Here is a 17669-nt window from a genome sequence, read left to right as displayed (position 1 = left end):
CCCAGGGCAGTGCCACTGACTGAAGTGTCTTTAGGCCATTCCCAAAGGGGGGACATTTCTCGTTCAAGCACGGTAGAATTATAAATGGGCTGATTCATGTCACGCTCATAACAGTGCCTGGTCTACAACTGGGAACTGCTGCTTTTTCTTTCCTGATCCTTACTATTGTCATTTTCCTCTACTTCTTTTGTATGTTTGTCACACTCTTGTGACCTGCTATTTCCAAGGTGCCTTGATAGTTGAAGCAGACCTTGAGCTGTTGAAGCTAGAGAGGTGAGCAGAGTAAGTCTGATTCCCTGTAAAGACTTCTCTGTTGACACCCACCCCTTGGCGCTCATATGACCTTATGCAGTTGTGAGCGCCGTAAAACCCTCTACTATAATTTTAAAAAATAAAGAATAGAATTTTGTTTGAGGTAAGTTGTAACTGCTATGTTTCTTATTACTGAAATTTTGTTTATAATACTGTCTTGATGAATTTTTTTTTTCCAGAATAATGCTGCAAAGCTGCAAAATCTGCTGAGTAATTCATCAGTTGTTGAGACTTTAGATGACAACTCAGACAATCATAGTCCCGGTAGTAAGACGCTGACCTGGAATGTTGTCTTAAAGGTAAACATTTCTGAGTGCTGCGTTTGAGTGTGTATGTGTGTATGTATGCTTTAGTGTGTGTATATGAATGAGCGCTTTTATGCAAATGAAACAAATAGAAGTTTAAAAGTTTGAAATGAACAAAATGTAATGTGTGTAAAGATTTTTTAATCTGTAGAGGTACAGGAATCAAGATTTTACGTCAAATATATTTCTGAACACTTTAGGAAGTACATTAACTTGAGAAAATGAAGGTAAGAAAGTAGTGGGTCACAACGCATTCATTGTCTGTCTTGTTGCAACATGATATGAAATAAAATTATTTGTGGTATTTTTGCATTGGTTTGTTTTTATGCATTTGAATTCTTTGGTTTCCCCAGTTTATATACTATATATCATTGAGCACGTCAAACAAGGAATATCTGAAAACATAGTAAAGTGATTTTCTCTTCTCTCTGTTTCTTGGCAGGGTGTAATGAAATATGTGGACCTAGAGACATCCCTCCTGCAGACTGCCAAGGAGAGCCAGTCGGCCGCCACCTTGAACAACAGGGATAAGAAGAAGCTTGAGCTGGCTGCTCTCTTCATGTTTGTCATCCGGACAGCAAATGAACGTAAGAAACCGTGGATGCTTGATTCATAGTGTGCTCATCATTTACGGTAAAGTTCGGGCTATTGAGTGCACCAGTATTATGATAAACAGCACATCCGTTAAATGTGTAAAAATCTTAACTTTTTTCACAAATAAGCTACAGCAGATTCCGGGGTCTCGAAAAGTACTCTCCCGTCTGCTGGACCGTGTTTCTGAGGTGTACGCTAAAGTATTGTGTTGAGGAAAATATATGTGAGGCAGCGTGGTGGAATCAGGCTCTCGTCAAAATAATCAAAGTGAAGATAAGTGGCATTTTTCCGCAGGTTTGTGAATTTTTATTGAATTTTTGTTTTTTTGGCTCAACACCTTTAATTCCCATAAAAGAACTCATTTCTGTGTGGAATTGACTGAAAGACGTTGATTGAAGGCACAAAAAATGTAAATTTTCAGTTACCACGGACTCTGAAGCTAAGGAAATAACTAATCTTTGGTGGCAAATTTCTCACTACTTTTACCTCTGAAACCAGGTGACCCCCACCGCCTTCATTTGCCAATGTCTCGACTTGTATTCAAGATAAATGGATATTTTTTTTCAACCAAATACAAACTAGTAAACAAGCTTTAAGATGATACCAATAACTCTACATGCCCAAAAATTGACGAGAGCCTGATTCCACCACGCTGCCTCACATTTGTCAACGTCTTGGAGCCTGAATTTTACGGTACTTTTTTTTTTCCATGAATTTGGCTCTTCACTTGACAGCGATTAGAGTAAAGCGAAAGGGAGAAAAAAAAAGTTAAATTATTGTGGAGATGATCTTCCAGAGTAAATGTAGATGTCTAAGTCTTTGATATATGGTGCACTTCATCGTTTGAGAGGTCAGGTCTATAAGGGTGCTCTGGTGAGGGGCAGGGAGACTTCTCTTTTTCCAGAAAATCCATGATGTATAACTCATTTTATGAGCAGTTTTTGTTATTTTGCAATTTTGTGTCTTCCCAGGTGGCCCCAGACTCCGACTTGATTGGATCATGAACTGGATACGGAATGCCCTCTGTGATGATTATATGCGTGAAGCTTTTGGTCTCGATTTCAGTAATGTCTTGCTCAAGCACGTTCTACGAGTGAGGTCGTATTGGCTGGAAATCTCCTCCAAAGAATGGAGAGGTATATTGTTATGATCATACTTCAGTTATAGGAATTTTAAATGTATGCTTTGTTTTGTGACTTAATAACAGTGGTTGTAGATGTATGAAGGGAAGTGGACATAATGAATTGTTTTTTAAAGAATATCAGGGGCCACCACTGTCGGATGACATAGGGTCGTATATCAGAAAGCGAACAGTTTTCAGCTCTCATAAGTCATTGCATCTTTTACTTAAGCATTGAGAAGCTCAGTATAGTATGATTTAACTGCTATACCATATAACATGGATAGGTCAAACAAAGAAGACCCGAAATCACGCATCCGTCGAACTGTGCTTGTGCTCCGTTTTTTCTTCTTCTTTATCTTTGTATGATATCCCTCGAACTACGGGTCCCTCGAACTACCGAGGCTAGTCCTGACGAAATCAAACTTTCCTTTTTTTCTACTGTATTTATGTGTCATTTTCTTGCTTGTGGCTAATGATTGTTGTTTTCTTGCTTTCCTGATGTTTAATAGTGATTTAATCTGTTTCGCTGTGTTTGGATTAGACTTTTATTTTAAAAAACCCCACTTATTTTTTAAACTCTCGTCTTCCAGATCTGCTGACGCTGTATTGCAAACTGTATGAGGAAGGGTTTCTACGCCAGGATCTGTGTGCAAAAGTCATCAAGAAGTTGATACAAGGCAGCGTTTTGCAAGGAGAAGTTTCTCCACGCAAACTGTTCTCTTTTTTTTCCAGAGTTTTGCAACATTTCAGGTAAGTGGTTGACTTCCCTAGAGTTGTGAATGAGCTGGGAAGACAAATTACCTTCCTTAAGATATCCAGTGGGAAGTATGAGAGTAGTTCAGGTCCACTGTCTTTTGTGGAGAGCTCGTGAGTTCTGCTTTCCTTTTTTTCAGGAAACAAAGAATAAGTGTTGTGTCTTTTGTAATTACTGGGATGGAATTTGTCCGTAAATATACAGAAATCCATAATTTTTATTTGCTCCGTCATTTTCCGCAAGGGGTACCTTTCAATGGTGAGTCATTCTACTATGTGTACTAATCTACAATTGAATAAGTGTATTTGTCCAAATCTGTATAGCCCGCGAAAAGTTAAGTAAATTTTGGACTGATCAGTTTCTACCCATCTCGATGACAATAAAAATATTAAATTTTGTTCAGCAGGTCACCTTAAATGAAATTATAAGTGTTATCTATTGTCATTACAGTAGCATAGTTATCTTTAGAGGGAAAATATGGCTTCAGTTTTGCTGACTTTATTTTCTCTAACGCAAATGCCACAATGAGTTGATGATTGAGTTTATAGCCCTTTATTTATTTATTTTTTTTACAAGTTTTAAAACCTGAATTGTTCCTGGAATTTTGAAATTTGCTTTATTGCTCTGGATTTTGAAATTGTATGCTGTGGTCCCATTTACGAGGTCCCATATTCGTTCGTATGATACGTCTTTTATTTTTCAGAGACTTGCAGGCTGCGTCAATCGTGGAGAATGTTTTGTCGTCGTTGACCACGTTTTGCCATGCTATAGCCCCAGCCTGTCCTGCTCAGCTGTGTGAGTTTGCTGAGAGTCACCTGGATGGCTTGTTGTATTTGTGGCAAAATGCAAGCACAGAGAGGGTCAAGGTAATTTTTCCAGTTTTGTTTTGTTTTTGTTACAGTAGAATAATCTTGTAGTTGTAGAAATCTGTTGTTTGTGGGTGGTTGCCGGGTGCTCTGGTGTGGTTTGTTCTTTCTTTCCTATAAAACATTTCTGATACCTCTTTTTTTATGTATGTTTCTCTCTCTTGTAACACCTCTAATCATCGGCACTTATATGGCCTAATTGTGTTGCATATGCCATAAGCGCTTACTAAAGGATGTCTAAAAAAAAAAGTGAGGTACCACTTAAAGGGTAATAACTTGGTGATCTCTACTCTAATTTCAACGAAATGGAAGACAAATAAAATTTCAACCAAGACCTTGTAATGTTGCAAGTGCCGGTATAAACTCTTCATCACCAATGCCTTTCCCCCCTGGCAGGGTATAGGCCACATACAAGCTCCTTCCATTTATCTCTATTCTGGGCCACCCTTCCTAGCTTGTTCCAAGTGAGCTTCATCTCTCTCATGTCCCTTTCCTCCATGTCTCTCGTGGCCTACCCCTGCCTCGTGCTCCCTGTGGGTTCCTATAAACTCTTACTAAACTTAAAACTAAAACTGAATCTGTTGGAATGTTTTCAGGAGGAAATGATCGACCTCCTTCACCTTCTGGTGCTGGTTCATCATCCCGCTGGGGCCGCCACTGAGGGAGAGGGAGCTTATGCTCATGACTGGACTCGCTGGAAGGTGTGATTGTGTGATTGTGATGTTTGATGTGTGATTGTGATGTATGAAGTGTGATTGCGATGTGTGACTGTGATGTGTGATTTTGATTGTGTGGTTGTGATTGAAATGATGTGTGGCGGGATGTGTGATGTGTGATTGTTGTGTTGTTTTTTGATTGACTTTTGTCGCTCTTTCACCTTCTCACTGATTTACTTACTGGTATCTGTGGTGTACTAGTCACTCTTTTGACCTTGCACACAGTGGTTGGCGGGTGCTCTGGTGTGGTTTGCTTCTTCTTTCCTATCAAATGTCTATCGTCTTTATCTCCCCTCCTTCTTTTTGTGTTCGTTAATCTCTTGTGACACCTCTAATCTTCAGCGCTTATATGACCTTATTGTGTTGCAAGTGCCGTAAAAACTTACTTACACTAAAAATACAAAGGCACAGATTTGATGCCTGTGGGGTGAAGAAATTTTGTGGAATTTCTTCGACTTTCTGCTGAGAGATGTCTCATGCGGGTAGGTTTGGCCCTGACAATTAGGGTTGAAACAGCGTCAGTTTAATTGATCTGAATAGTCTAAAGTAGTAGTGGACTACACGATGCGTCCTAGTGTGGTCTGTTCCTTCTGCTGTTTCCCTCATTTTGGGTTGTTTTTTTCATTCTGTTCCTGACAGAATATGGCCATTGTCTTGCACACTAGTAAGAAAATGCAATAACCCCCCTCAGTGTGTGAGGTTAAACTGCAGTGAGTGAGTGAGTGGATGGTTGGCGGGTGCTCTGGTGTGGTTTGCTTCTTCTTTTCTATCAAACATCTATCGTCCTTGTCTCCCCTTCTTCTTTTTTTTGTTTGTTACTCTCTTGTAACACCTCTAATCTTCTGGCGCTCATATGACCTTATGCAGTTGCGAGCGCCGTAAAACCTCTACTATAACTAAAACTGCAGTGAGGCTCATAACTATTTTCTTTTCAGGTACACCTGGCTTCTTTACACGAGTCAATCGTTGCTGACATAAACGAAACTGGAGGCAGGTTTAGATTCAGTTCCGGGTAAGCAAAGGTTTATAGTATCTTTTGTTAAGATCTGATAGTCCTCATGCCTTTTGCTGTTATCTTGAACTGTAGCTTCTTTTATCTTGGATTTGCCGTTGTTAGTACTGCTTGGTTTGCAGGCTCCCTGGTGTAGTCTGTGGGTGGGTGGTGGGTGCTCTGGTGTGGTTTGCTCCTTTTTTCATATTTAACATCTATCATCCTTATCTTCTCTCTTTAAAAAAAAAGATACTCTCTTATAGTAATGCTTCTAGTCTTCGGCCTTTATTATATGACCAATTTGTGTTGCAAGAGCTGTAAAACTTGGACTGAAACTTGAGACGTCTGTTTCTTCATCTTTTTAGTTTTTCTTTTGCACTGACTTGTTTCTGTGGGTGGTTGGCGGGTGCTCTGGTGTGGTTTGCTTCTTCTTTCCTATCAAACATCTATGGTCCTTATCTCCCCTTCTTCTTTTTTATGTTTGTTACTCTCTTGTAACACCTCTAATCTTTTGGCGCTCATATGACTTCATGGAGTTGTGAGCGCTGTAAAACCTGTACTAAAACTAAGCTGACTTGTTTCTGCTGCCTCACCATAAATGAAACCCCCCAACAACAACATATTTTTACCCTAAAATTATTCCATTTTCCCTATTTGGTATGTTTTTGTTCAGATTATTAAAAAAAACAACCTATGATAGCTCTTGTTGGTTGAAGGGCATGTCTTTTTTTGTATGTCGCCTTATTTTCCTGTTATTTTGTTTCCGTTCATACAAAGAAAAATGTTATATCCCCGGGGGCAGTGCCGCTGACTGTGCTGTCTTTAGGCCATTCCCAAAGGGGGGACATTTCTCATTCAAGCATAGTACACGGCGTACAGACAGCGCTCTTTTAGTTGGATCGGCGATGGAGTGACCGGGTCACGGCGGGCCGGTCACCCAGAGGTCACTAACCTGCCCTCCCGCTACCTGCGTCGGTAGTCGGTGAAATGAATTTTTCAACACATGTTTTATCGTCTTACACAAACAAAAAATATCATACGTGAACACAAGTTTGTTCTTTAGAGAAAGCAACTAAACCTCTTTATTGGTACGAAATAGCAATACCATGGCTGCTCACGTTTTTGAGTTAGATGCTCTTAAAATGTATGTCTATTTATAGTTAGTCAAAACAACAAACACATATTGAATGGCTAATAACTTATAAGCCTAACGATAAATATTTACAAAACTGCCACGTAAGACAGGAAAATGTGTTTAGAAATTAACTCACTCAAAATTTTGTTTCCAGCACGAACATGGAACTTGTCATGAGCATGATAGCCAAAACGCTTCCCTGCATTCATGACTTTTTGTATCCAATGGATTGTGTATCCTCCTGAATAATGATATACTGACGTATCTTCAATATACAGCACCGATTTCTTTTCACAAAATGAACACGTACAGAATAAAACTATAAATTTATATAATTTTTCTTTCTAAACATATCCAGCAGCACGCAATGAGGGAGCTATTTGCAGGAGATGCGACACAAAAATAAAACGCATGTCTATCTGGTTTGGGATCCTTCATACTCTGGCTTCCAGTTTTGAGATCTCTTGGTGGCTGCTTTCTGTGTCCTGTTCTCCTAAAAGCCCGAGAGCAAACATGTGTTGTTGTATGTGTGGAATACAGTGTTGCTATGATATGTGTGGCTTTGGGATAACTTTGTGGGGAAATAGCGTCTGAATGCGGACATGTAATTGTCGATTGCTACGGAGATTTCTGGAAGTGAAAATTGTTTGACGGTTTCAGATGTGATATTGCAGTGTGAACATGGCTAAATCTTTCATTGAGAAGATTGAATATTGCTTCCAGTCCACTTGCCTCCTCAATTTTTGCAGTTTCGGGGGAGTATTTTCTTGTTTCTGTATACATTGTGTTTGTTAGTTCCTTACATACATGGGGATGGGGGGAGGTATGCTTGGGGTGTTTTACGATGTTAGCTTGAAATGGATCTTTGTATGCAGCCACCTAAGCGGTACCGACAAAATGGAGAAGGAATTCACATTTATGCTATTGTCAAACGCACACCACATGTTCCTACTAGTGTCAACTGCTTTTTTGCGGCATAAATTGACGTGACGTAACACCATATCTCCCTTTGATAGTTGAAATCGCGGTAAAACACTTGACACAAATGTTAGCGGAATACGACTGTTCATTTTCGTCCCTCACATCAATCCCATAAACCAAGAGAATATCTCCTGCCATTGTCTTACATAATCGGGGCTTTCTGCACTTTTTTTGTTTGACAGTTAAATTTAAACGCCAACACACACGACAAAGTTCATTCAGAGAGTCTATGCCTCTCATATGTGTGACTGACCCATTGCATTTTAACGATTTTTACTTAGGGACACAATTCACTAACTGATTTCCAGTCACCGCAAAGTGCTGGAAAAACAAAATTCACATCATTAGAAAATATGATTTGATGGCTATCACACCACGCAAACAGAAATAAAGACCATCGTTCCATTCTCGAATGATTTGTAATTAAATTTGAAGAGATAACATTATTAACGGCGCTTCCGATCACATAACACTCACAATTTAAAACTGTTATTATTCCCAAACGAATCAATGAAAACTGTTGAAACTTTCACAAGATATCAAGAAGACGTAGACGAAGCGGAATTGGTGAAGAAATAGGTTCTGTGGGTAGAGTGAGCATCATTTTACGGCTCATGAAATTAGGGGAAGAAAGGCTTTCTGATAAGGACAAGATACGACAGCACTGTGCACGAGTTGACCCCGGTCAATCCCCGACTTGACGCGTGAAATTGCAGGTCACCTGCCGCTAATTTATGGCCTACCGCGGGGGGCCCGGACTAACTAAAAGATCGCTGAGACGGAATTTCGGACGCCGTGAGTAGAATTGTAAATGGGCTGATTCATCATGTCATGCTCATAACTGTGCCTGATCTGCAACAGGGAACTGCTGCTTTTTCGTTCCTAATCCTTACTATTGTCATTTTCCTCTACTATTTTCGGGGTGCCTTGATAGTTGAAGCAGACCTTGTGCTGTTGAAACTAGAGAGGTGAGCTGTCTAAGTCTGATTCCCTGTAAGGACTTGTCTGTTGACACCCATCACTTGGTGATCATATGACCTTACGCAGTTGTGAGGGCCGCAAAACCTTCAAAAAAAAAAGAAAGAAAAAGAGAAATGTTAGTGTCCAAATTTTCCAGCTTGCCACGATTGACGATCATGTGAAACATTGTATAAAAAATCTAGATATCTGAATGAAACTTATCTTTTTTTGTAAATAGCAAATTACCCTCAGTATTAGTACTGGTACCAGGTTGGCTACCTCAATTTTGTGCATTTAAAAAACTTTTGTACAGTGGTTTTTGTTTTTTAAATGAAACTGGTTTGTTCCTAAATGGGAAAAGTTGTCACAGTAACTTACTAAATTCACTAAAATTTCATGATCTCTGTTTTTATTCACTGAAGGAGAAATAAAACAGATTTGTTCCTACTAGTACAGGGGTGTGAGGTTGATTGTGCCAGCCCCCCCCCCTTTTATTCCATCCCTCCGTTTATTAATTTTGGACCACTTGTCCACCCCTCCCCCCCTCGTTTATTCCATCCCCCTCTTTAATTCAATACCTTAGAGTAGTGTGGGCTCTACACAACTATCCTCGTTTAGTAGTTAGGGCAGTTTGCCAATATTTTTGTGGAGCATCCATGTATAGTCCATTCCTTCCATTTCTTTTCAGTGTTGCTATCTGTCATCATCCCTATATCTTTTTGGTGAATTGTAGCTGTTGCTGACTCTATCCAAGACAGTGGCCGACATCTCGTAATTTTTCTTCACATTTTGATCATGATAAAGAACTTATGACATCTCATGATTCTTCTTCACATTTTGATCATGATAAAGAACTAATGTGTTTTTAGCAGTGTAATGAGTGTCTCGTTTGTTTCTCATACCACACAGATGTGTTTGTTCGTTGATTGTGGAATTTTGAATTGTCACTGCTGTGAGTGATGTATATTTTCTACTGTGACGTTATGGTGTCTACTTTTGTCCCCAATCGGGACCTACTGTGGATAAACATTTATTGTACTTTTACTTACTCTTATAATCTTACTCAGACTGAATATCTTATTGTACTTACGTAGTCTTATAATCTTACTCAGATTGAATTTCTAAATTGTAGTTTCTTTTCATAAATATAATGTTGTATTTGTTTTCAGTTTGAAAGTCAGTATTTTGAAACAGCGCTACATAGACCTAGCAGTTGCTGTGTTCAAGCAGGTGGGTTGTTAAGGTTTAGTTTTACTGTTTACTGTTGGGGCATAAATTCTGTAACATGGAGTCTTGCTCCGATGAATTATGTTAATGATATTAAGGGTTATCAAGAAACTGATGCAACCGGTTTTTGCCTACCTGAAGAACATATCTGACTAAACTTTTAAAAAAAAGAATGCTCGTAAAATGATCTTTTGATAGTGTTTTATTCCAGCTTTTAGTTTTGTTCTAATTCTTTTCTTTGGACTATGACTGACAGGTGGGGTTTTGCGTGTGTCCATTTGCTCTTTATCTCAGGTCCTAAGGTGAAAGTCCAGGGTGTGTGACAGAACGTTCACAAAACTTTGCCATAACTTCTAAAGCCAGCTTGTTTATTCCATTTTTCAGTTCCAATTTTCCTTTTCAAGGGGGGAAGGAATGTATCCTAACAGCCTGAGGTGTAGCCTGTAGGTCACATATTTCTGTCTCTTCTGATTGACACGTAGTCTTTTCCTACATGAAGAAGTGAGGAGAGTAAAGTGTCTTCTGTTGAAAAACTGAGAATGGAAGCCACCCTTTCTTGCTAGCCCGAAGGCGTAAGCTTCTAAACTAAGATATCCTACAGCGTCTTTTGTTTTACTAATACTTTTCATGTGGGTTTGTTTTGCTGAAAAAAGCAGTCGCCTGTCCCTATAACTGCATCGTCATGGGTGGTTGAAGTGTGTCACTGGTCAGTTCTACTTTTCTTTTCTTTCCCTCTGTTGTTTCTGTCTGTCTGTCTGTCTGTCTTGCATGTTGCCTCGCTTAATGATCATTATTGTGTCAATGTGCTTATCTTTACTGAAAAGGGTGCTCCTTTCGAGGATATAAAATACTATCGCTTTTTACGTCTCTTTGTTTCTGTCTGAGCTCATTAGCTGCGTTGCCTCATTCCTGCATAACTGGAAGATGTAACACTTTCTATGTCACTTTGTCTCTGGACACTTTTAGGTGCCCATCCTGACTTTAGCCTGACCAGAAGAAGTAACACTTTTTATGTCCAATTGCTTATCTCCACTTTATCCTTTGCGGAAGATGTAACACTTTTTATGTCCAATAGCTCATCTCCACTCTAGCCTGACCAGAAGATGCAACACTTTATATGTCCAATAGCTCATCTCCACTCTAGCCTGACCAGAAGATGCAACACTTTATATGTCCAATAGCTCATCTCCACTCTAGCCTGACCAGAAGATGCAACACTTTATATGTCACTTTCCCTCTGGATACCTCGAACTGCTATAAATAAATCATTGATGGTCAGACCTCGAACTGCTCATCTGAACTTTAGCCCTACCGGCAGATGTAACAGTTTCTATGTCCAGTTGATCATCCCCACTCTAGCCCTGTAGGAAGATGTATCACTTTCTACCTCACTTTCGCTCTGGACACTTTTAGCTGCTCATCCCCACTTAAATTAACCAGATGTAACACCTTCTATGTCACTTTCTGTGAGGACAGCTCAGTTGCTCATCCCCACTTCAGCGTTACCGGAAGATGTAACACTTTTTATGTCACTTTGTTTTCGTCTGGTCAGCTCAGTTTCTCATCCCCACTCTTTCTTGACCATGGAAGATATAACATTTTCTTTGTCACTTTCTCTCTGGGCACTTTTAGCTGGTCATCTCCACTCTAGCTTTACCAGAAGATGTAACACTTTTTTTATCCAGTTGCTCATCCCCACTTTAAGATTACTGGAAGATGTAACACTTCCCTCATCACTTTCTCTCTGGGCATTTTTAGCTGCTCATCCTCACTTAACCCTTACCTGAAGATGTAACAGTTTCTATGTCAGTTTCTCATCCCCACTTAAACTTACCAGAAGATGTAACGCTTTTTCTGTCCAGTTGCTCATCCCAACTTTAGCCTTACTGGAAGATGTATCACTTTCTACATCACTTTGTCTCTGGACACTTTGAGCTGCTCATCCAGACTTAAACTTACCTGAAGATGTAACGTTTTTTATGTCCAGTTGCTCGCTCATATGACCTTATGCAGTTGCGAGCGCCGTAAAACCTCTACTAAAACAAAAACACTCTAATCTTACCGGAAGTTGTAACACTTTCTCCGTTACTTTCTCTCCGGACACCTGTAGCTGCCGGGCCTCATCCCAGCGTCCCCAGAGGAAGTGGTTGCGTTCACGCAGGTGTCCCAGATGGGCGACCGAGCGGGAGCGACGCCTGCCAAGAGACAGAGGCTGTCGGTGGAGAACAAGCCTCTCGTGGAGCTCGTCAAGACTTGTTCCAACTCACTGCAAGCTGTGCCCTGGTGATTTTTGGGGTTTTTTTTTGTTGTTTGGAGTTTTTAAATAGGTTTTATTTTTAAAAAATAAAAAAACAAATTTTTTATTTGTTTTTTTTGGTTGGTGGTTGGCGGGTGCTCTGGTGTGGTCTGCTCCTTCTTTCCTATCAGACATCTAACGTCCTTATCACTCCTCCTCCTTTTTTGTGTTTGTTACTCTCTTGTAACACCTCTAATCTTCGGCACTTATATGACCTTGTTGTGTTGCAAGTGCCATAAAACACTTACTAAAATAAAAACAAAAATTTTGTTTTTATTTATTTGGGAGGGGGGGGGGGGGGGGGGGGATGTTGGGTTTTTTTTTTTGGGGGGGGGGGGGGTTTGTTAGTGTTTTACTGTACTCACAACTGCATATGGACATATGAGCCTGCGCCTGATAATTTGTTGATTTGTAACTGATTTTTTATATTTTAATAGACACAATTAGGAAAAGACAAAGGTAGTTCCTAGGGCACATGAATTGACATTAAGGCGTTGGACATTGTGTGCGCTCACTGGAAAACTAGAAGGTAAAAGAGGCAGAGGTAGTCCAAGAATAAATTACTCCGATGACTTGAACAGATGGGTGATGGGGGAAACTTCAGGATGAAACTCCGATGACTTGAACAGATGGGTGATGGGGGTAACTCCAGGATGATACTCCGATGACTTGAACAGATGGGTGATGAGGGAAACTCCAGGATGATATAGCTGTTCTGAGAGTGTCCGAGCATGAAATGATGGATGAACCTTGATGGCCCATGCCTGTTTCAGATTTGGCACTTGAAAAAGATCTCATGTTGATAAAATGTTGTCTAAAAAATGTAGTAGTCCAGCTGTGGAATACACACTTTTGATACAAGTCGTATGCATTGGTACAATGTTTTCAAGTTTAAACTTTATATATTTTGTCTCGAGAAGAATAACAAGTTTCCCATCCTTTTTTGCTATCAAGTGTCTATGTCTATCGTCCTGATCTTTCTTCCTTCTTTTTTGTGTTTGTTACTCTCTTGTAATGCCTCTAATCTTCGGCACTTATATGATTTTATTGTGTTGCAAGTGCTGTAAAACTCTTACTAAAACTAAATAGAAGGCAGAGTGCTTGTTGTTGTTGTTGTTGTTGTTAGCGACCCAGTAGCATCTGAATGTCAACTCCTCTGCATGATGCCATTCGGTAATAGCTGCTAGGCACGGTTCTTCAGCTCTTGATTTTGTTATCATGTTTTCAGGCTTCAAGTTCTTGACTTTGTTATAAAATTTATGTTTTCAGGCTTCAGATTCTGTGTGCGTTGTTGCGGCGTCACTCGGAGTCGTTCAGCAGGAATGGGCTGGTCAACGCCCTGGGAGTTCTGGCTTTGCTACTTCACGAATGTAAAAGGTGAGGAAAGAGAGAATTCTGGGTGAGCTAAGACTAAATTTTCATCCTCGTCGTCCATACCTTTCTCACCCTGTGTCAGGGTTTCGGCCATGAACAAACATTTTTCTCCTTTCACTTTTCTGGGCCAGCCTCTTGATGTTATTCCACATCTTCCCATTTTTCTGTACATCATTCTCTGTGACTCTTCTCCAGGTTCCACGTGGTCTTCGCCTTGATCTTTTTCTCTGTGAATTCCAATCCAACACTTTCCTTTTTGTGCAGCTGCCTGACTTCCTTAGAGTATGACTAAGCTTTACCTTTGTGTTTTGTCTCTTGGGTATCATAATAATAATTTGTAAGTCTTCTGGTAAAAATAAGATTACATTATTTTTATTGTCCTTGTTAACTTTCAAGTGTTTTCCTTTTTTCCTTTGTTTGAATATCATTGTATACATGACTTACAGGATCATAAAAGAACTGTACATGTCATGAAAGTTGTTTTTAAAGACAAGCATTAACAGGTACTTTGCTATGAAAATATTTGGATACTTTTAGTTTTTGATGTCGTCTAAGAGTTGTAAATAACGTAGATGGTCAAACTGAGACGTACCTAGTTGATTAAGTCAGAGTGAATTGTTCATCTTTTGCAGGGGCCAGCTGTTCACATATGTGTTTGAATGTCTGTCCGCCCTGACTGATGCTTCCGTACCAAGTGACCGCGAGACGGAGAAGATTTGGCTCTCGGTGTGGTCATCTTGCAGTGGGTATGGCCTTACTTGTTGCCTCATTAAAAAATTAGTTTTTTGGGGGGGTTGCTTTGAGAGAAAAGTTGTACTGTTAAACAACTCAAGGGGCATGCTTCGTTATCTTCCATTATATTCAGAATTATACAATGTGATAATGCAGGTCAAATTCACACGAAATGAATGTAGACTACCATGAAACAATTTCTGAATTGTTATTCAAGTGATGCTCTTTTACATCCTCCCCAAAAATACTTGCCAACTTTTTTTCAGGAAGGCGTTATCTCAGCTAACGCTTCACAATGATGTTGCTAATTTGTTCCCACTCTTTGACTTTCTATGAGTAAAAGATTGATGCTGATCATTTTTATGATAGCATCAATTCAAATGATTTAAATTTAAGTCTTGAATCTGTCTATTTTCATCCTCATATTACATGTGTCACTGCACTTTCATTTGTTTATGGAATTACCTTCTTGTTGATTTTATGTGTCATATGATGTGCTGTGCCTTGTGAAATTGTTTGTGTCTAGATTATTTTGGCTTTTTGTCGGCCTTCATTTCCCAAATTTCCTCTCTGTGATAAGCAAAGCTGGTTTATTTTTCTTGCTTTCTTCCTATTCAGCACCATCAACTCCCGCCAAGCCGAGGTGGAAGGTTACCAGGACTTTGGCTTCCAGCTGATGGCGGGCATGTTGTTTCAAGGCCTGGTGCGTCCGGGGAAGGAAATCTGGAACCTCTTCCTGCCCAACTTCAGTCATCCAAGTCCCTCCTCTGACGGTCTTCTGACAGCTCTCGTCCACTCGCAAGGTCTCGCAGAAAACTACTGTCCAAATATACTGGGTTCGTCTTCAATGTCGAAGACGCAGGGCGCTTTCCCTCTCCGCACACTCCTGGTTAACTGGCTTCTCTCCCAAGCCATGGCGGAAAATCTCGAAGCGTCTGCGAGGAACCTCACTCCCACCAGGACTGCTCAACTCATCTATGCCCTTGCTCTCCAGGATCCTCTGACGGTGATGAAACAGTTTAAAGAGGATAACCACCAGGAGGAAGATATTTCTCAAATTGAGAAGGTGCACCTGAGAACGGCGTTTGGTTCCTTGAAAAGTTCGGCTGAGTCGAGGAAATCTGTTGGTAGTAGAGAAAGAAGAAGAGAAGAGTCGGAAGATAACAACCCTCAGGTGGACAGTGTGGTGGAACATGTTCTCAAAACCCTCGGCACAATCTCAAGATCCCTCTCTGAGCTTCTGGAACCTTCCGTAAGTAAAAACAACGGCTTTATGCCAGCCTGAGTTAGTTTGAACCAAGAATAACAAGCTCTAACTCTAAATGTATGCATGATGTTGCTCTTATACATGTGGTGGCTCACACACACACACACACACACACACACACACACACACACACACACACATGTTGTTGTTTTATTTACAGGCAGCTGAGGCTACTTTTCAATTTTAAATGGTATTTCAGAGGGTTTTCCTTTTCTGGAAATTTCACATTCTGGAAATATTTTGTGGTCTTCCTATTTTTAAATGTTATGTAATTGTAATATTCCATTTATATGTATGTTGTCTATATTTCTCTTTTTTTTTAAAGGTTACATTCCAATACAGTATTGGAAATTATTCTAAGACAAGATGGTTATCTTTTACTCTAAGGTCAGCTCTAATCATTCCTGTTTTTAGGTTGAAGAGATATGTCTAGATTTTCAATCCGAACTCAAGATACTCTTTGTGTTGCTATTGTATTTGTAAACTGCCTAGAGCCTGTGTTCTGTAATCGGGACTGAGGGCAATATAAAATATAAAAGTTGTGCATTATTAATCATAATATGTGTCATGACGCGGTGGAATCAGGCTCTCCGATTTCTGTATTTTGACGAGCGCCTCATTTCACTACGCTGCCTCTCGTATTATTTCTATAGTGTGACATTGTTCATTCCAGGTTGAGACGATCGAGTTTCTGGCATGGTACAGCTGTACTGTAGTGAAGCTACTGTTCTACGTGGGCCCGGACGGGGTGCCTGGGACGCGACTCAAACAGTTGGTGAAGGTCGCTCTGGAGAAATGCACAGGCCACTTCGTGAACTATGTCAAGAAAAAAGGAACTTGTGGTTTGCTGCCGGCTCTCAAGGTGTTTCACGAAATGTTCTGGTTCAAGGGCATGACCTCTATGCGAATGTTCTGGGTTGTGGAGGTCATTCGTTGTGACCTCTCCGCGGCTTTTGTGGATCTCGTGGTTGATATGGCCAGTGGAAAGGTAAGAGCTGCGACTTCTGAAAGGATTGTCAATTTACTTCAGCCTTTTTTCATTTTTCTACCAAGCGAAATATTTAATAAAACAGGATTCACAATGTGTCAGACTCAGACCAAATATTTTTGAGAGAAGTATTTTAGAGATTAGTCTTCATCATCGCCTTTCTTGCCTTGGGCCAGGGCATAGGTCACAAACAAACACTTTCCACCTTTCCCTATCCTGGGCTAGCCTCTTGATGGTATTCTATGTCTTCCCATATTTATGGGCGGTTGGCGAGTGCTCTGGTGTGGTTTGCTCCTTCTTTCCTATCAAATGTCTATCGTCCTTATCTCTTCTCCTTTTTTTTGTTCATGTTACTCTCTTGTAACACCTCTATTCTTCGGCACTTATATGACCTTATTGTGTCGCAAGTGCCGTAAAACGCTTACTTACACTAAACTTCCCACTTTTCTGTACATCAATTTCTGTGACACTTCTGAGGTTCCACTTGGTCTTCCGCTTGATCTTTTACCCTGTGGATTCCAATCCAACACTTTCCTTCTTGTGTTTTGTAGACTGTTCCAGTCAGCAAATTCATTAGATTTTCTGTTAAAAAATAATATTAATCAGTTAATCTATATTATTTACTCTCCAATCAAACTTTTTGTCATCTTGAATCCTAATGTTTTAGTTGGAGAAGAAAAGGGAAGTGCGGCCATCTTCTCACAGGAACCGATACGACCGCCACCGACAGTTTGAGTGGAACGAACAGCGAGAGGGCTCTAGTCATCGCGGACGGGAAAATGACCTTGACTTTGACCTGGAGCCTCAGCGTGCGGACCTGGACCCAAGAAATGGTGCGAGCAACACAGATCTGGATTTTGATGAGAGGGACGCCTCGACCAATAACAACACAACGCTTCCTGCAGCTGCAGATGGTGAGTGTAACTTTCAGTTTGGAAAGCTTGATTCTTTTTTTTTTCTTCTTTAAAAAAATTTTTTTTTACTCTACATTTCTGTTTTGTATGAAATCTGAAAAGAACTACTACTTTCGTTGACGTAATTTTCGTAA

The 17669-nt window shown here is 40.2% G+C and overlaps 1 protein-coding gene across 2 annotated transcripts in view; it reads left to right on the top strand.

Moving 5' to 3' along the window:
- The window catches only part of LOC101863468 (serine-protein kinase ATM), a 72361-nt gene that overhangs the window by 3984 nt on the left and 50708 nt on the right, over nucleotides 1–17669 (top strand). For both annotated transcript variants that reach the window (XM_013088477.2, XM_035972582.1), the window contains exons 3-16: nucleotides 492–611; nucleotides 1060–1204; nucleotides 2183–2347; nucleotides 2925–3084; nucleotides 3792–3954; nucleotides 4551–4655; nucleotides 5606–5682; nucleotides 9907–9967; nucleotides 12075–12247; nucleotides 13530–13637; nucleotides 14267–14380; nucleotides 14985–15618; nucleotides 16307–16621; nucleotides 17289–17535. In XM_013088477.2, coding sequence (XP_012943931.2) covers nucleotides 492–611; nucleotides 1060–1204; nucleotides 2183–2347; nucleotides 2925–3084; nucleotides 3792–3954; nucleotides 4551–4655; nucleotides 5606–5682; nucleotides 9907–9967; nucleotides 12075–12247; nucleotides 13530–13637; nucleotides 14267–14380; nucleotides 14985–15618; nucleotides 16307–16621; nucleotides 17289–17535 — 2587 coding nt within the window. The remainder of the gene's footprint in view (nucleotides 1–491; nucleotides 612–1059; nucleotides 1205–2182; nucleotides 2348–2924; nucleotides 3085–3791; nucleotides 3955–4550; nucleotides 4656–5605; nucleotides 5683–9906; nucleotides 9968–12074; nucleotides 12248–13529; nucleotides 13638–14266; nucleotides 14381–14984; nucleotides 15619–16306; nucleotides 16622–17288; nucleotides 17536–17669) is intronic.

This window comes from Aplysia californica, unplaced genomic scaffold, assembly GCF_000002075.1.
Source record: "Aplysia californica isolate F4 #8 unplaced genomic scaffold, AplCal3.0 scaffold00750, whole genome shotgun sequence".
NCBI lineage: Eukaryota > Metazoa > Mollusca > Gastropoda > Aplysiida > Aplysiidae > Aplysia > Aplysia californica.
This window is presented reverse-complemented; position numbering and strand designations above follow the sequence as displayed.